The sequence below is a fragment of the Camelus dromedarius genome, chromosome 23 (genome assembly GCF_036321535.1).
Source record: "Camelus dromedarius isolate mCamDro1 chromosome 23, mCamDro1.pat, whole genome shotgun sequence".
In the NCBI taxonomy this organism is placed as follows: domain Eukaryota; kingdom Metazoa; phylum Chordata; class Mammalia; order Artiodactyla; family Camelidae; genus Camelus; species Camelus dromedarius.
In genome coordinates, this window is record NC_087458.1 from 5,811,210 (window position 1) to 5,827,773 (window position 16,564).

Below are 16,564 nucleotides of genomic sequence, written 5' to 3' on the forward strand. Positions count from 1 at the left end.
CCCAACATCTCTTCACCCATGGACCCTGGGAGGGTGTCCAATCAAGACAACATCTTTCACTTTTTCCATTTTTTTATTAATCAAATGATACAAAACAATCATCATTTTTTAAATGCCCAAGCACCCAGCTCGTTCTCTCGCTCCCAAAGTCACCCTCCTCAGCCTCTCCCCCAGCCTGCTCTCTCTCTTTTCCCCTCCCCAGCCCAGGGACAAGTCCTGGGAGCAGGCTGGGGCAGAAGAAGAGGCAGGGAGGGGTAGCACTGGACAGACAGCTACAGTTTGGGTTGGGAAAGAGATTAGGAGGGGTAGGTTCTTAGAGACCCTTTTTCATAACAAATATCCAGCCTTATTCCCACCCCCTTCAGATTACTTCACGTAGCCCAGCTCCTCACTGCCCTTCCCCCATCACCAAATGATCAGGCCCTTACACCATCCTCAACCCTCCAGCATCCCTCCACATCCATCCCTGGCCCCAACTCGCCCCGGAGCCTTCCTCTGACAGGGCACTACTGGACCCATTAGCTCCTGGGAGCTCCCAGGGATGAAATGCATAGAGGCCCCTGGCAGGGCCATTATGGACCTGAACCTTGCAGAGGTGAGGCAGGTGGGGCTTGGGAATAGTGTAGGGGGGTGGGGAGGAGTTTTATTTCCAAGCCCATAGGCTTTAAAGTCCCCTTTCCCCAGCATCCCCCTCCAATTCCAGGGGAAGCTTTTCAACTCCCCCGGACAGGGTTCTCCAGCTTCACACTCTTGGCTGCTTCTCCAATCAGCTCCCAGAAACTCCCGAACTCCAGTTTAGAGTCATTACAGCTGCCCAAGTTGGCGATTTTCTCTTCCAGCCCACAGTTGCTCTGAGAGAAGGGAAGACACCACAGCTCAGGCAGGAGGACCTTCCACCCTTCCCACCCAAGACTGCCCAGGAGCAGGGAGCAGGACCTGAGCCTACCTGGCACTGACAAGGGGTAGGGCTGGGGGTTGCCAGTGCCAGGGGCCCAGGCAGCGTGGGCGGGGTCTTGGAGCACTTGCTTGGGAAGTCAGGGTACTGCCTGGGGTAGGGCCCACTCCCTCAGTACCGGCATGAGGTGGGGCAGCTGCTGGGTGACCAGGTCCTGTAGCTCGGAGGGGGTCAGCGTCTCCTTCCCACCCTCCACCGAATACTGATGGAAGTTCTTGATGAGGGTCTCAATGGCCCTCTCCACGTCACTGAATTCCTGGGCATCCTGAGGGCAAGGGACATCGCCCATGTCAGGGAGGCTCCACCCACCCTATGACACCCTGTTTCCTCAGGAGACAGGCAGAGCCAACAGGGCCGAAGACAGCTGGCAGGCACGTGGGCCCCCGCCCACTCCAGAACCCAGCATCCAGCCCCCTTGCCCCCGCTGTCCTCTGCCCTGAGCCACAGGTTGGGCAAGACTTCCTCCCCGCCACCCGCCAGCACCCAGGCAGGGCAGGTCCCAGCACGTGGCCCAGGCATCCTCCTCCAGGGAGGGCCCATCTACATCAGCCTGTGTGGGCACCAGAGAGGGGCTTCGGGTCTCACCGGCAGGGTCAGGAGTGCAGGGCAAGGCCTGGGTTAGGGGGCAGAAGTCAAGGGGGGACACAGACCCTCAGGGTGAAGGAGAGGAGGGTGGGAACAGAAAGGCCAGGAATGAATGGACCCACCTCCGCATTGGCTGACCGACACTGTCCCATGGTACTTGGTGCACTTGGTCCTGTGTTGAGAGTTTTGTCGTCCTACGGCCTGTCCCAGAGAAGCTGATGGCTCATGATCTGCTCAGAGGAGAGGGGAGGCTGGGGTGAGGGGAGAACTCAGCATTTCTTTCTCAACTATCCCCTTTGGCTGCACCCCAGATATTTTGTGCTTCACCCAGGGGCTCGGAGCCAACTCCACACAAGCCCTGTCCCTGTCCAGGCTCCAGGAGCTAAGGTCACAGCCCTCAGGCCAACCTGTTTAGAGGGAATTCCTTGGGCCTCACTTAGCTTCATTCCTCCCATCTCTTCCAACCGGCACCCCAAACCCCAGTCCTGTCCAAACACACACACACCCCAACCTCCAGGACCTGGTCCCCCAGCCCCTCCCCTGGCAGACTAAGGCGGGACAGGCTCCGCATGCCCTCTGCGCTGGGAGCAGCCCATTTGGGTGACAAGCCCTGGCTCTCCTTACCTGCTGGCAGCTACTGAGACCGGACTGGAGGAACCAGCTCTCTTGAGCTCAGCTCTTATACCTGGGGGAAGGGAGGGGAGGCAGGGGGCTGGGCCTCACCCATGAGCCACCCCTGCTATTGCAGCTGCCTAGGCCGGTGAGCCAGCTCTGTGGGCCCCACCCTCCACTGGTCACAGCTCCGAGAGCCCGCCCCCACCCCTGCCCCATGGAGAAACCCTTGGAGGGCTGGGCCTGGGATCCCCCTGGCCCCAGACCAGCGAGAAGAGTGGAGGGAAGATGGGGAGAGGAAGCTGGGGAGGGAGAGAGGGAGGACTTGAACACTGTGACATACAGCCTGGGAGGAAAGGCCTGGAGGAATCATAGGGCAGGGAGGTAGGGGGCTCTGAGGGGCTCTGAGTCAGTAATCAGGAAAGAAGGAGAAGCAGAGGCTGGTCAAGGCAGGTTTTGTGGTCTAGGGGGAGGTGAGGGACACGTGGGTTGAAAGAAGTCCCCAGTGCCCTCTAAGGTACTTTAATGTGTCACACACACACACACACTCATACACGCATTCCTCCTCCCCACTCCCTCAGGGCCAATTTGGATAGTGACACTCAAGGCTGCCCAGATCCCACATCCCAGCCTTCCCTAGTCCTGAGGGCAGAGAGATGAATGAGGACTCAGGTCAGGAGGAAGGAGCCAGAGGAGGGCAGCCTGGTAGAGGGGGACCGATTGAGTGATGTCCTGACTTCACTCGGCCCCTCAGCCAGTGTGCACACTTGCAAGCCCCAAGCGAGTTATGTGGCAGCTGACAACCTCTCCAGACTGGTTGGGCTGCCTGCCCCTCCCTCCTTCCCTCAGAATCCCATGCCTTCCCCAACACAGGGACTGAACAGCAACCCCCTCACACACACACACACACACACACACAATCCAGTACCCAGAATGACACCCCAGGGAGCCGGTCCAGACTCAGCACAACCTGGTGGCCCACCCCACCTGAGGAGGAGAAAAGGAGAAGGGCAGGGGAGTCTGTGTGGGTCAGGGCAAGGATGGGGCGGTGCCCAGAGTCAAAATTTCTGGGCTCCTCTCCTAAACTCTGAGATCAGAGCATTCCTCCCAGGGCCCCTCCCCGGGTCTCCTACTGGGGCTCCTCTGTACTTTTGGCCTCCATCCGAGTGTGTGTCTAATGAAGGGGCCCTTCCCAAAGTATCTTAATCTGAGTTCTTCTGAGGGTCTCTCAATCTGAGGGTTTCTCCGAGAGTGACTGAGCCTGAAGTCCCTCAAGGTGTCAGTCTGGGGGTCCCTTCTAGGGTCTCTCATGTTGGGGAGCCCCTTTGGAATGTGTCAGCCAAATGGGCCCTCAGAGTCCCAGCCTGGAGGGCCCTCTGAGGTCTCTCAGTCTGGGGGCACTTAGATGGAAGTTCTCAATCTGGGACCCTTTAATGGTGTGTGATGGGGAGCTTTTCCCAGCCTAAATGCTCCTCTGGATTAACAGCTGCCTCAGCTGGACACCTGACAGGCAGTGACAGTCCCTGGAAGGCAGCGCCCGCTGGGCCGCCCCGCCCCTGCTCCCTCTGGCGGCAGGCAATGCAAACCACATGCCCCTCAAGCCAAGAAGGACGGGGAGAGCAGCGCCGAGGGCGCCCCAAAGTTCTGCTTCCTGCAGCCCCGCGCCACCCTCACCCTACAGTCCTCCACCCGGAACCCTGTAAGTATCCATCTGCTTCCCCCTGGCTACGGAGGGAGAGAGGGGAGGAGGGTCCAGTCCCCAAGTACCCATCCAGAGAGGATCCAGGTCCATCACGGAGGCTCTGGAATTTCAACCCAGTTCTAACTATTCTTGTCTTTGTGACTTAACCTCTCTAAAATCTGTTTTCTCATCTTTAATACAGGACTTAAAAATAGTACCTGCCTCAAAGGGCTGTGAGAATTAACTAAGAGAATGCAAGAAATGTTCAGCACTGCGCCTGGCACAGGGCAAGCCAACTCATGTTCATCACTGTCATTACCAGCCAATGACAAAAACCCCCAGAATAAAAATAGTGGGAGCCAAGATCAAGCCCCTCAGAACCGGGTGGGATATGAGTCACCTCACCTGCCCCAGAGATCCATCTCTATCTTTCATATATTCATTCATCAACCATTTATTTATTGAGCACCTATCCTGGACAAGACCTGATGCTGCAGAATATTCAAAGATGAATACCATTCCTGGTCCTCAAGGGGCTCATAATTTTTGGAATCACCCTCAGGTCAGAGCAGAGCTTTCCCACCCCTGGTCTCAAGAGAAGAAACTGGTGATGGGGGTGCGGGGAGTGGTGAGTAAGAAACGTGTATTTCAAGGAGGAAACTTTATTTGGGGGGGAGTAGGGTTCCACAGAGACCTGCCATGCCTGCCTCCATCCCGGCCAGCCCGCTTTACTTCTTCCGGATCTCCAGGACCTTCTCCTTCCTGAGCTCCTTGGCCAGCTCCCCAATCAGTCTCCAGTATTCATTGAACTTGAGCTCTGAGTCCTGATTCACATCCAAGCTCTTCATCTTCTCATCTAAGGAGCCCACATCCTAAGGAGACACCACAGGGAAGAGTCGGGTTAGAAATGAGGGCTCTTGAGACATGGAGAGAGGGGAGAATTGCCAATCACCATTACCTTCAGGCCCTGCCCCGCACCTTCAGGACGAAGCTGCAGCCCCAAGACAGTGCTGCCAAGGTGCCCAACTCCAAGGGGAAGCAGAAAAGGGAGGTAGGGAACCTGGTTACAGTGTTGGCTGTGGTCTAAAAACTCCCACCATGGAGGATTATGAACCACAAGCATGATGTCACTGAGTGCAGAGCAGGGAACCGATGCACACAATGGGTCCTCACCTGCAGGTACGGCGGGCTGCAGCATACCACTGCACCCAAGGAGCCCTTGCAGGCATGGAGCAACCCACTCTCACCACCCTCAGAGCCTCCTCCTTCACAGAAAGCTGGAGAAGTTCACAGCACTTGGCTGCCCATTTGCATAACCTACTGTCTTCTCACTTTTCCAGTTGGGTCACTAGCCTGGTAGATTGGGGGAATGGCAAGGACACGCAGTATCTGGTTTTCTAAGGGGCCCTTGACAAAGTGTCTCTTGGCAGACCTCAGAAATCAAAGGATATTCTAGAGGGGAGGGTATAGCTCAGCAGGTAGAGTGCTATACCTAGCATGCACGAGGTCCTGGGTTCAATCCCCAGTACTTCCATTAAATAAATAAACCTAATTACCTCCCTGTCAAAAAACAAAACAAAACAAAAACCAAAGGATATTCTAAGCTGGACCATCATGATCAAAGGATGTATTGCCAAATAAACAACCACAACCAAAAAGTTGACTGCTGAACAATGGATCGATGTCAAACCAGACAAGGGTGCCTCAGGCAGAGTGTGGTGCTCAACATTTGAATAAACATCTGGATGAAGCAGAGAAGACTTGCCAAATCTAAAGGTGGCACAAAACTACTTCATAGAAATGCTGAACAAGGCTTTTGTTAAAGCCACAATCATGCTTAATTATAAAATACCATAAGCATTGACAGTGGAAGGCAAAAGTGACCCGTTAACACTATGTCGGGAGGGAGGGGAAAACATAAGTTAGTCAAAAGGAGGAAATAAAAGGCATAAGTGTTAGTAAAGAAAAATCAAGTTCACCTCTTATTACATTAGCAATTATATAACTGTATACCTAGAAAAAAACAAAGGAGTGATAATGGCTAACATGTCAACAATAGTGCTGACCATTCCAAGCATTATGCTGAACACATGACAGGCTTTACATCATTTAATCTTCATAATCTGCTAGAATGAAAGGCTCCATGAGCACATGGATCTTGTCCATCTTGTTCACCACCATAATCCCAATGCCCGGGAGAGTGTCTGGCACATGGCAGAGGCTTGGTCACCACTATGGCACAAAGCCTAGGACGGCGACAGGACAGGACACAGTAGGTGCTCAATAAATATTGACTGAATGAACACAAGACCAATCCAATAAGAAAGGTATTATTATGAGTCCATTTCACAGATAAGAAATTAAGGTTCAGAAAGATTAAATACCTAGCCAGGGATGACAAGCTAGACCTTGCATTTGAACCTAGACTGTCACTCAGAGCTTATACTCTCACACACTATTCTGTATTTCTTCCCCCAAAACTATTAGACGCGATGGTGACAATATTAACACACAAAAACTACTACCAGTTCAAACATACAATATGAAAGATCCCATTTAAGTAATAAAAAAACTAAGAACTCAGGAATAAATGTAGAAATCAATCAAGCTTTTGTGAAGAAATGTGAACTGAAGGATATGAAAGGAAGCATGAATAAGTAGAAAAGCCGACTTGTTTTTAGAGAGAAAGACTTACAGTGTGAAAAAATCAATTTTCCCTAAAATAACATTTGATATGATCCCAATTAACATATCTGCTGGATTATGATTTTTTAATATGATTAATATGTTTTTATGATTTAATTTTTAATATGATTTTTAATGTGATTTTTTGATATGATTAAATTTTTATGATTAATATGTTTTTAATAGGATTAAATGTTTCTAAAATTCTCCTTGAATAATAAACATGTGGAATTCACTGGTAAAATTCTGAAAAACAAGAATAATGAGGGAGAGCCCACCATACAGGTTATCAAAGTATATTATAAAGCTACAGTAATTAAATGAGGCTGCTTTTAAATAAATAATAAACAGATGAATGAAACAGAACAAAGAGACCCAAAATATACAGAAGAATTAAATAAATAATGTGTCACATCAGTGAGAAAATTTTAATAATAAAATAAAGTCTGGGAGTTTTTTTAATGTGTTAAATTGGGGGAGACCTTTCTAAGCATGGCATAAAACACAGAAGCCATTCAGAAAAGGTTTGACAGATCTGAGTACATAAAAATTCCTTATATTCTGTATGGCCAAAACTACCAAAAACAAAGTCAAAGGACAAAGGGCAAATTGGGGGGAAATATTTGCAACACACATAACAGACAAAGGCTAATTTCTTTATTCTATAAAGAACCATAATAAATTAATATGAAAAGAAAAAACTCAAGCAGTTCAACAGAAAAAGCAATATGCATGATTATCAAAAATATTTTTTAATGTTCTATTTCACTCAGTATTAAAGAAGTGTAAATCAGAACAAGATTTCTACATAGTAGACTGGCAAAAACTCACACAAGGACAGGGGAAACAGGCAGTCACATGCACTCTTGGTGGCCATGAAAATTAGCACAATCTTGTTGGGAGGCAAATTGATAATATCTGTAAAAATTAAGAACAACCTGCCTTTTGACCTAATATTTGTACTGCCAGACATTTACCCTATAAATATTTTCCTCCAAGTATTTAAAGATACATAAATAACAATGTTTGCAAAAGTGGAAAAGTGGACAGAAGAGAAATATTCCTCAATAGAGGATTAGCTACATAAATTTGTGGTGAGTTACATATTAGAATACAGTGCATCATTTTTTTTATAATGGGAAAATAGCCTATATGCATTGTTACATTTTTAAAAAGCTATTTGTAGAACAGTAGGTAAGATGCATTTATTTATTCACTCACTCAACAATTTTATTTTTTTTCAACTTTTTTACTATCTCCCAGATACCCTCCATACTTTATTGAGCACCTACTAGGAGTCAGACACTACTCTAAGTGCTGCAGGTAAAACAGTGAGCAGGTTCCTTTCCTTCATGGAAAAAGACTTGTTTCCTACATGGAAAGGAAAGCAATTATATGTTACTTCTTAGTGACATATAATTATGTAAAGGAGGTTAAGCTGTGATGGAAGTGTTCTGAAAGAAAATATCCCAGGGCAAAGGAACAGAGCACAAGGAGGTGACTTCTGTACTCAGGGGTGAAGGAAGCTCATGCTGAGGATTTGCCATATAAGCAGAAATCTGAGTCAAATGAAGAATAAGCCTAGGAGATAGCTGGGGAATGAGCATTCTAACCAGGGGAGGAAAAGTGGAGACAGTAAGTATAAGTAACTCTCACTGCTTTTGAGGAGTTTTGCTACAAAGGGGAGCAGAGACATAAGGCATAGCCGGAGGGAGTTACAAAGTCAAGGGAAGTTTTCTTTTAAGCTGGGAGATATTTGGCTTGAAAAAGCGTGTTTGTAAACTGATCAGAACAACCGAGTAGAGAGGGTAAATGTGACAAAAGAAAGAAAGGTAAAAATGGAAACAGTAGCATCTTTAAGTGGATGAGTAGGGATGGGAGTTAAGGCACCAGTGGAGGGGCTGGCCTTAGGAGCAGAGACGGATCATTCACAGTAACAGAAAAGAAGGCAGGGAATGTGCTGATGGATTGGCTGATTAGGGGGAGGGAGCACATAGAAGTTTCCTGATTGTTCTTATTTAATTCATGAGAAATTTTCTCATTAAGAAAGCAAATGTGGAAAGAGGCACTGGAGTTCGAGGAGAAAGGGAAAGCTGTGAAATAACCATCCGAAAGATGGTCAATGAACCCACTAGGGAAACGTAGTTGAACAGCCAGGCATTGCTAAGGGTCCTGTTGGGCTTTGGGCTTATAGATTTAACATGAGACAAGTCAACATGGCAGTGCGCTCGTCTCCAGCCAGATTCAGCTGTACGGTGCAGACGCAGAATGGTGGGTTTCACCAGCAAGTTAATGGAGGTGAAATGTTGCATTTAACCTAAGTTGGGATTTTGCCCAACCCACAGAGAGGACAGAGAGAAAGAGAATCAAGGGAGTTAAGGGTATGATTATAATGATGAACCTTAGAACCCAGCTGAGTAAGGAGGGAAATGAGGTCATGAGGGAAGGTGATGGAAGGCGAAAAAGTGATAGGGTCAAGAGACTGAAGGTCCCAGTGGTGTCAGGAAATGGTGGAGAGGAGGAACGAAACAGAGGAATAGAACTGGGATAACAGGAGGTGGTAGACAGAGAAAGAGAGTCCTGGAATTGAGATTCCGGAGGTGGTACATTGGTAATAAGAGCTGAAGAATGAACGGGGGGTGGGGGGGGGATGCAGCAGGAAGATAGAATCTTTGAAAGTGAGGAGTTCAAGAAGTTGAGAGGCCTGGATGCTGGATGAGCTGTCCATGTGGATACTGAAGGTAACGGCAGCAGCAGTGATGAGAAGGAAATCAGTCAGCCAGAGCTGAAGGGCGAGAAGGAATGCAGTAAGAACGGTGGAGGCGGGTACATAGGAGCTTCAAGGAGCTGGACGTCTTAGGAACAGGAAGAAACTAAGATCTGGAAGCAGCAAGAAGAGCAAAGAGGTCACTACCTGCATCTCCAGGCCCAGAGGGAGTTGGATTTGGGAGAAGAAAACACTCACTATTTAACAAGACTACAGGGAATGTTGCATTTTTAGGGGAGAGCCTGAAGTTTCCTGTGAAAGGAAGAAGGGGAAAGTCTTAAGGGTGTAGGAGATACTGAAGATGATAAGACTATGAATTTCAGAACTGTTTGTGTTTTTTTAAAAAATCTATATTCACACACTTTTATGTGCCTGTGAATTTTCAGAAAGGATGTAAGAGAAACTGTTAACAGCCTGGGATGATGTGCCAACCCAGAGCAGATGAAATGTGAATCCCTACTCCAGCCTGTGAGTAGGAGAGAAGGAAGGATCCTGTCAGTTGCATTATTGAGGGCACTCCCAGAAGGGGTGAGGAGTAATCACAGACCACTTACTGGTCCCTCCTACACTGAGATCCTATGACTCCAAGGATTAGACTCATAGAATTATTTTTGATAAATCCTCTCCCATAGCTGAGCCCGTTTCTATACACATGAAGTGAGGAATCAGGACTGTGTTTTCTCTTGGCCTCGTTCTAGCTCTGATGGTCTATGAATCTTCTGGAAACCAGCTCTGGGTCCAGCCCTGTGTTGGGTAAATGAGACCAGAGAGGCACAGAGCAGACACAACAGGAATCCAACAGCATCGCCTGATGGAAGAACAAAGCCCAATAACACACTTGCACTCACAGGCACACTGTCACGGAGTTATGCACACACACACCAGGTAAGAACATCCAGAACCATTTACACACATGCAGTCCCCACACCCTCCCCCACGACACCTTGTGCTGAGCCTTATCATGCTGAGCAATGTCACCTCACATACACAGCGTCCTACAGCCACTGGCTCCCGAGATCTCAGGCCCAGAGATTCCACTCACCTTGAGCAGGTGAGGCAACTGCTGAGTGACCAGCTCCTTGAACTCATCGATGCTGAGGCTGCCCTTCCGGCCCTCCCGCCCTGCAAAGGTGAAGAAGGTGGTAACCACTGTCTCGATGGCCACCTCCAGCTCGGTCAGTGGCTCAGCTGCCATTATGACCCTGGGGCTAGAGCTGGTGTCCTCACGGAGCTAACCTGCAGGAGGGGAAGGAGAGAAAGGGAGAGTCAGGAGAGACCAGAGCGCCCCTGTCCTGGCGTGTCCACCTCAGGCCTCTACCTGGAGGAGACCTCACGGGGAAGCAGGGAAGGAACAGGGATGCAGGGATGGAGCTTGGGGCAGTGGACCAGGTACATCAATGTAGGTGAGGGAAGGAACGTTCACTTCCAGAAACCCCTTCCTCTTTAAGTCTCACAGTCTGGGGATCCTTTCGAAGTCTCAGGGACCCCTGCGTGATGGCCCCTCAGTCTGGAGAGCCCCCTGTCTGGGAGGAGGCTTTCAGTATGGGATCCTTCCTTGAAGTCCTCTCAGTCTGCTGGACCTTCTGTGGAGTCCAGACCCAAGGGCCCTTTCTCGAGTTTTGCCGGCCTCAAAGGGTCATGAGGTTGTTTGTCTCCAAAGCTTGTTTGTGCAAGGACCTGGGTCTCCACCCGCCTGCGCTGCGCCCGCCCACACACACACTGGCTGCTCTTCCCAGCAGAGAAGCCCAGGATCTGGCAAATGCCCAGCTGTGGTCAGGGCTGGCTCCGTCTGGCCAGACCCGGCCTCCTGGCCCCACCCCCCCCCTTCCCTCGGCGACAGCCGGGCAGAGTGCGGAGCCCAGGACCCCACAGCCCTTCCCGCGCTTGTCTGCCCGCGACAGGGGTCCTGGATGGGGCTCCCCTGGCTGCCCGAGCCCAGGAAGGGCTCGATACCTCCACTCGCAGCCCTTGGGCGGGGTGGGGGACAAGGCTGGGGGAAGGGGACTTGCCCACTCGTCCTCCCTTCAACCACGTACCCCCTCCCCTCGGCAAAGACTGTTGCTGGACCTCCCAAAGCCATTTCCTGAGTCCCCATGTGGGCCGGCTCCAAGGGGAGGGACCTGGGAGCCCAGGGCGGAGAAGAGGCTCCCGAGGCTTTCTCCAGGGTTAGGGGATGCGACTCACCGGGGCAGGGAGATGGGGAGCAGCGAGCAGAAGCCCTAGGGCTGAGGTTTATAAGCGTTCCGGAGGGAGGAAAGAGCCCCTCCCAAGCCCGGAGGTGTCAAGTTTCCGTCGTGGATTCTGAAGAAAGGAGACCGCCCATTCACGCCTCCACACACACACACACACACACCCGCCCCCGCCCCCACCTCCAGCAAGCGGGCCAGAAACCCTGCCCGCCCGCCCGCCCCCCCCACCCCCCACCCCCCCACCGCCCCAGCCCATGCAGCCTCCACTTGGTGAGGGGAGGACCTGCCTGGAGCTGCCTGGTCAGATTCCAGTCAGCAGGTATCCTGGGGTCCCATCCTTTCCAATACAGGGAGCCTGCAGTCCCACTACACCCTCCTCCTCTAATCAGGTGTGTATGTCGGGGGAGGTGGGGAGGCCACTGCAGGTTAAAAGAACAAACTGAGGGAGCTCCACACTGAGAGGTCCCCTCTAAGAAACACCACAGAGGGCCCCTCAGAATGAGAACCCGCCAAGGACCCTGCAGCCCAAGACCCCCACAGAGGATCTGGACTGAGACCCCACAAACACAGAGGGGGATCCAAGCTGACTTCACAGAGGAGACCCTAGATTGAAGTCTCTCAATGGGGTCTCAGGCTGAAACCCCTCAGGGAGCCCAAGACTAAATTATTCACAGAGAAGCCCCCTCACTGAGCCCCCTCAGTGAGGTGCATGCCTTCTGCCCTGCCTAGCAGCACACCAGCACTGGGGCGTGGGGGGTGCAGGGAAGTCCTCTCCATGTTCCTTCCTCCCAAGACCTTTCCCACCTCCCTTCCTTCTGCGCTGTGCCTGTTGGGGCCCAGCAGTTGAGGGGGCAGACAACCAAGGCTGGAGAAGAGGACACAGGGCAGCCTGTCCCAGCCCAGGAGACAGAGGGCGCCTCTGTCCACTCCTGGCCCCTTGCCCCACTGGGTGTCTGTCTGTGAAGGGGTGGAGCCGGTGGGGGGGGGTGGCGGGGGAAGGACGACTGAAGGCAGGTCTCCCCACACAGCTCCGGTAGCCACATTTGCAGCCTTGCCTGTCTTTCCGGGAACCTGCTCCCACCTTGCGCCCAGGCCGACAGTGAGTATCCTGTCCCATCTGTGCTAAGTCCCTGCCCTGGCCAGCTTGCAGGGAAGGGGACTTCAGCAGGGCTCCAAGAGTCTGGGGAGGATGGCGTTGTGGTGCCTTGTGGGTCTGGGACGAGTTTGGGCTTTGGGGGAGACAGTGTTTGGAAGGTGGTGAGGGAGGCAAGGGAAGGTCAAAGGGAGATCTGGGAGCTCAGTGAATGAGGAAGCCAGTGGGGAACACAACCGCTGAGCCTCCAGGACACCAGGCCCTCCTACCACAGAGCCCTCAAGGGCCCTCCCAAGACTCCCTCAGTCTCCCAGGTGCTGGGGAGGGGACCCAGCTCTCGCCTTGTTTCCAGTGGTGTAAGAATAAGAGAGCAGATGGAACAGCTACTTCTGCCCACCCCACCCCCCGCCCCAGCCTTGGTCTCTCTGCCACCCCACCCAGCCTTGCCAAAAGCTTGGGGCCTAGGGAAGTTGGGGGGCGGGGGAGAGTGGGTGGTGTTGGTGGCAGAGCATAGACCATGTGATACCAGAAAGGGGGGCACTAGGTACTGTTCCCACTGCCAACTCTCACTTCACGTGACCTCCCCTTTCTCCTCCTCCTCTTTCTTGGCCCATATCCCCAGACTCCTCTTTCCCCCATTCTTTCCCTTTGTTTTCCTGTCTGCCCACTCCCTGCCAAGGTCCTCTCAGAATGGCCCCTACGCAAAATCCCAGGCTGCTTGAGGTGTCCAGGCAACCTCTAGGTGCCCTCCCTGGATGGGGCCGATAACTGAGCCACCAGCACCCCTCCTCACACACCCTCTTATCCTCTCCATCAGCCCCAGCTTGGGTTCCATCTCCCTCATGTCTCTGTGACAACCACTTCTCATGTCTGGAGTTCAGGTGACACTCACAAGGGCACCATTGAAGAGCTGGGATGTCATCCGATCAGGGCCCATTGTCCAGCCCCTCAGGCCTGGAGAAGGATGGGGACACCTGATCTGAGACACCTGAGTCGCCCCCTGAGGCTGTGGAGGGGCTGACAGTCCCAAGGCCAAGGGAAAGAGGCCCCCTGGCTTAGCAATCCCCTCTTCTCAACAGACCTCTCCATTTTTCCCCTCCCCTCTCGAAGCCCCTTGAACTTGGAGGACCTCATGCATTTAGCCTTTATCTCCCCAACACATACCAGCCCCATTCTCCCTGATGCCACCGTCCCCACATCGACCAGGCTGGGCCTCAGGGTGGGAGTGGCCAGCAGCAGCGACAAGATCTCACATGTGTCCTCTCCCTGTCCCTGGGAGCCCTGACTCCAGGGAAGAGGCTCAGACATTACTCTTCCCTTTCCCACCACCACCCAGTGGAAGGACTGATTCTGCAGAGAAGAGGAACCAAACTAGAAGTAATGGAGGGAAGCCAAAGTGACAGGTTCAGGAGGGAACAGAACTGAAGGATCAGGAGAGGCCCCCAGTCTGGTGACAGGAAACTCAAAGGCAGTGAGATGCTCCTTCCCCATGAACCTTGGGCTGCCCACTCAGACTACCACCCCCTCCCCAGGCTGACCGGAGGCACCAGACTGACTCCTTGCTCAAGGTGGGCAGCAGAGTCAAGGCTGTAGAGGGGAGCCCAGCCCACCACCCCCAAGAGCAGAGCTTGCTTGTGCTGGGCAGGCAAGTCCAGGGTAAAAATAGAGCCAGAGGAAGCCCGGCCGGGTCCTGTGACCACCCCCACCTGCCTGCCCCACCCTCCTCAGCGTCTGCCCGGGCAGCCCAGAGCCACTGCAGGGTCAACTGCAGGCCTCTAGCACCAGCCCAGCTCCAGCTGCTCTACCGCCGTGCCCTCAGCCCTGACTCCCTCTGGCTGGAATGTGGATTGAGGGACACAGAGTTCAAGTCTAGATTTAGATCTGTTTGCGTAAAATCTCAGAAAAGATAAATTGTGGTGGGGCTCTGATCTCATAGCTCTTTGAGCTGTGGGACCCGAACCCGAACCCCAGATACCCCGAGCATGGTCCCCAGCTCACTTCCATGGTGGGACGTGGGTAGGTAAGCTGCGCAATGGGCTCTGAGCTGGAGACGGCGATGGAGACTCTCATCAACGTGTTCCATGCCCACTCGGGCAAGGAAGGGGACAAGTACAAGCTGAGCAAGAAGGAGCTGAAAGAGCTGCTGCGGACGGAGCTCTCCGGCTTCCTGGACGTGAGCACAGGGTCGGGGTACGGGGTGGAGTGGGCGAGTGGTGGGGGAACAGAGTGGGCACCTCCCTGCCATCTCCCGACCCCATCCTGGCTCAGCCCAGTCATCTCCTTCCTCTCCCAGGCTCCCCTTACTCCTCCTGGTTCAAATCAAAATGCCCTATTTACTGATCACCTGTTAAGTGCTAGGCCCCATGTAGATGCATCAGTAACAAGGCTCACAGTCTAGAAGGGAAAAACTGACACTTGAAAGTAAACCTTGAACATCAGGAAGCACGCAGAGCCTTAACAGAGGTGCCGGAAAGGCTTATGGGAGAATATTAACCTGACTGAAGTGGGACGGCTTCTCCAAAGAGGTGGCACCTGAGCCATAGATTTCCACTGGAAAATTATTAGGGTAACTGTAGCTATCTTAGGAGAAGGTACATTATGGAAACAAGAGCATGGGGGGAAAGATGGAGCATGCTTAGTAGTTGTGACTGGACTGAAGGATGCAGAAAAGGAGAAGCCAGAAGAAAGTGCACCAGCTTTGAGGTTTTATTAGACCCAGGTTCAAATTCTGACGCTGCCACTTTCTAGCTGTGTGACTTCGGGCACATTATTTCACCAACAACTGTGAATTTGTCTTTTCTCTAGAATAGCAATAATGAAACCAGCTTCATACTATGTTAGAATTAAATTAGACATTGCTTGTAAAGCTCCTAGTGTAGTGTTTGCCACATGGTAGGCACTCAACATATGGTAATTGATGTTCTTATTACTCTGCCTTGTTAAGCTTATTCCGTAGGCAACAGGAAGCCACAAGTGTTTCAGTTTTGAGGAGGGCAGCAAGAGTCCCATAGTTAGATGAAGTTCTCCCTCCTCCCCATCTCTGCCTCCTTCTCCCCAATGAGCTACCCACCACGTCCCTAACTCAGTGATATTCATCTTCCTATACACCGACCTCTCCATCTCCTCCCTGCACAGACCCAGAAGGATGCGGATGCTGTGGACAAGGTGATGAAGGAGCTAGATGAGAATGGAGATGGGGAGGTGGACTTCCAGGAGTACGTAGTGCTGGTGGCTGCCCTCACTGTGGCCTGTAACAACTTCTTCTGGGAGAACAGCTGAGCCGATCGCCCCCGTGGGCAGCGCCCTTCCCCTCCACTCTGCCATACCTGCCCTGCTTCCCCCTTACCCCACTTTTACCTCCCCACATTCCCACCCTTGCCCACCCTCCAAGGGCGCAAGAGTAGTGGGCCAGGCCTGCAACTCCTCTTTCATTAAAGGCTCCTCTCTACCAGCTGCCAGCTGCTGTCTGTCTCCTTTAGGATATGGAAGTGGGTGGGGAAGTGAAGGCTGCTGACTCTCAATTTCCCCTTTTTTGGGGAAGGGTCTTTTGAGGGGGAGGGATTTTATTTGGAGAGAGATCAGGGGACCATTACATATTCCTACTTAAGGAATGCTCAGGGTCCATGAAGGTAGGGGTTCAAGGTTTCAGCTGGAAGTGGAGGAGACATCAGCTTCTCAGCTATAAAGCCAGAAGAATTTCCCTTCAACCTTCAAAGAATATTTACTGAAGACCTAACATGTGTTAAACATTGTATAGGAACTGGAGATACAGCAGTGAGCAAAACACATACAACCCTCAGCGTCACATAGGTAAAGTCCAGTAAGGATGCCAAACCATTAAACACAAACATAAATGCTAGAAAGGAAAATTAAAGGATCCGATGCCCCTGGGGGCGGGGGAGGGGGAGCGAATGAAGACGTGTTCATTCACTCATTCTTCACACATTCAAGCCTTTTATTGTGTGCCCAGGCGTAAGGAAAATCCCGTGTAGGTCTG

General features: G+C 51.8%; 3 protein-coding genes across 5 annotated transcripts; 1 reads left to right on the forward strand and 2 right to left on the reverse strand.

Moving 5' to 3' along the window:
* Nucleotides 1–54: 54 nt before the first annotated feature.
* On the reverse strand, nt 55–2,320 carry S100A14 (S100 calcium binding protein A14). Of its 2 annotated transcripts, XM_010980540.3 has the most exons (4): nt 2,165–2,320; nt 1,663–1,770; nt 1,074–1,220; nt 55–851 (listed from the first exon to the last, which is right to left on the reverse strand). In XM_010980540.3, exons 2-4 carry the CDS (start codon nt 1,690–1,692, stop codon nt 714–716), a joined length of 315 nt encoding a protein of 104 aa, XP_010978842.1. In that variant the 5' UTR covers nt 1,693–1,770; nt 2,165–2,320; the 3' UTR covers nt 55–713. The 2 variants fall into 2 exon arrangements, with proteins under 2 accessions (XP_010978842.1, XP_031292119.1); XM_031436259.2 differs by lacking the exon at nt 2,165–2,320 and having other exon boundaries at nt 1,663–2,116.
* Nucleotides 2,321–4,479: 2,159 nt separating this feature from the next.
* Nucleotides 4,480–11,617, reverse strand: S100A13 (S100 calcium binding protein A13). 2 transcript variants are annotated; one of them, XM_031436260.2, is made up of 3 exons: nt 11,470–11,617; nt 10,328–10,521; nt 4,480–4,705 (listed from the first exon to the last, which is right to left on the reverse strand). In XM_031436260.2, the coding sequence occupies exons 2-3, from the start codon at nt 10,478–10,480 to the stop codon at nt 4,562–4,564; spliced, it is 297 nt and encodes a 98-aa protein (XP_031292120.1). In that variant the 5' UTR covers nt 10,481–10,521; nt 11,470–11,617; the 3' UTR covers nt 4,480–4,561. The 2 variants fall into 2 exon arrangements, with proteins under 2 accessions (XP_031292120.1, XP_064333841.1); XM_064477771.1 differs by lacking the exon at nt 11,470–11,617 and adding an exon at nt 10,740–10,937.
* Nucleotides 11,618–12,502: 885 nt separating this feature from the next.
* S100A1 (S100 calcium binding protein A1) lies at nt 12,503–16,018 on the forward strand. The gene is made up of 3 exons (XM_010980517.3): nt 12,503–12,573; nt 14,588–14,740; nt 15,703–16,018. The coding sequence occupies exons 2-3, from the start codon at nt 14,600–14,602 to the stop codon at nt 15,844–15,846; spliced, it is 285 nt and encodes a 94-aa protein (XP_010978819.3). The 5' UTR covers nt 12,503–12,573; nt 14,588–14,599; the 3' UTR covers nt 15,847–16,018.
* Nucleotides 16,019–16,564: the final 546 nt, after the last annotated feature.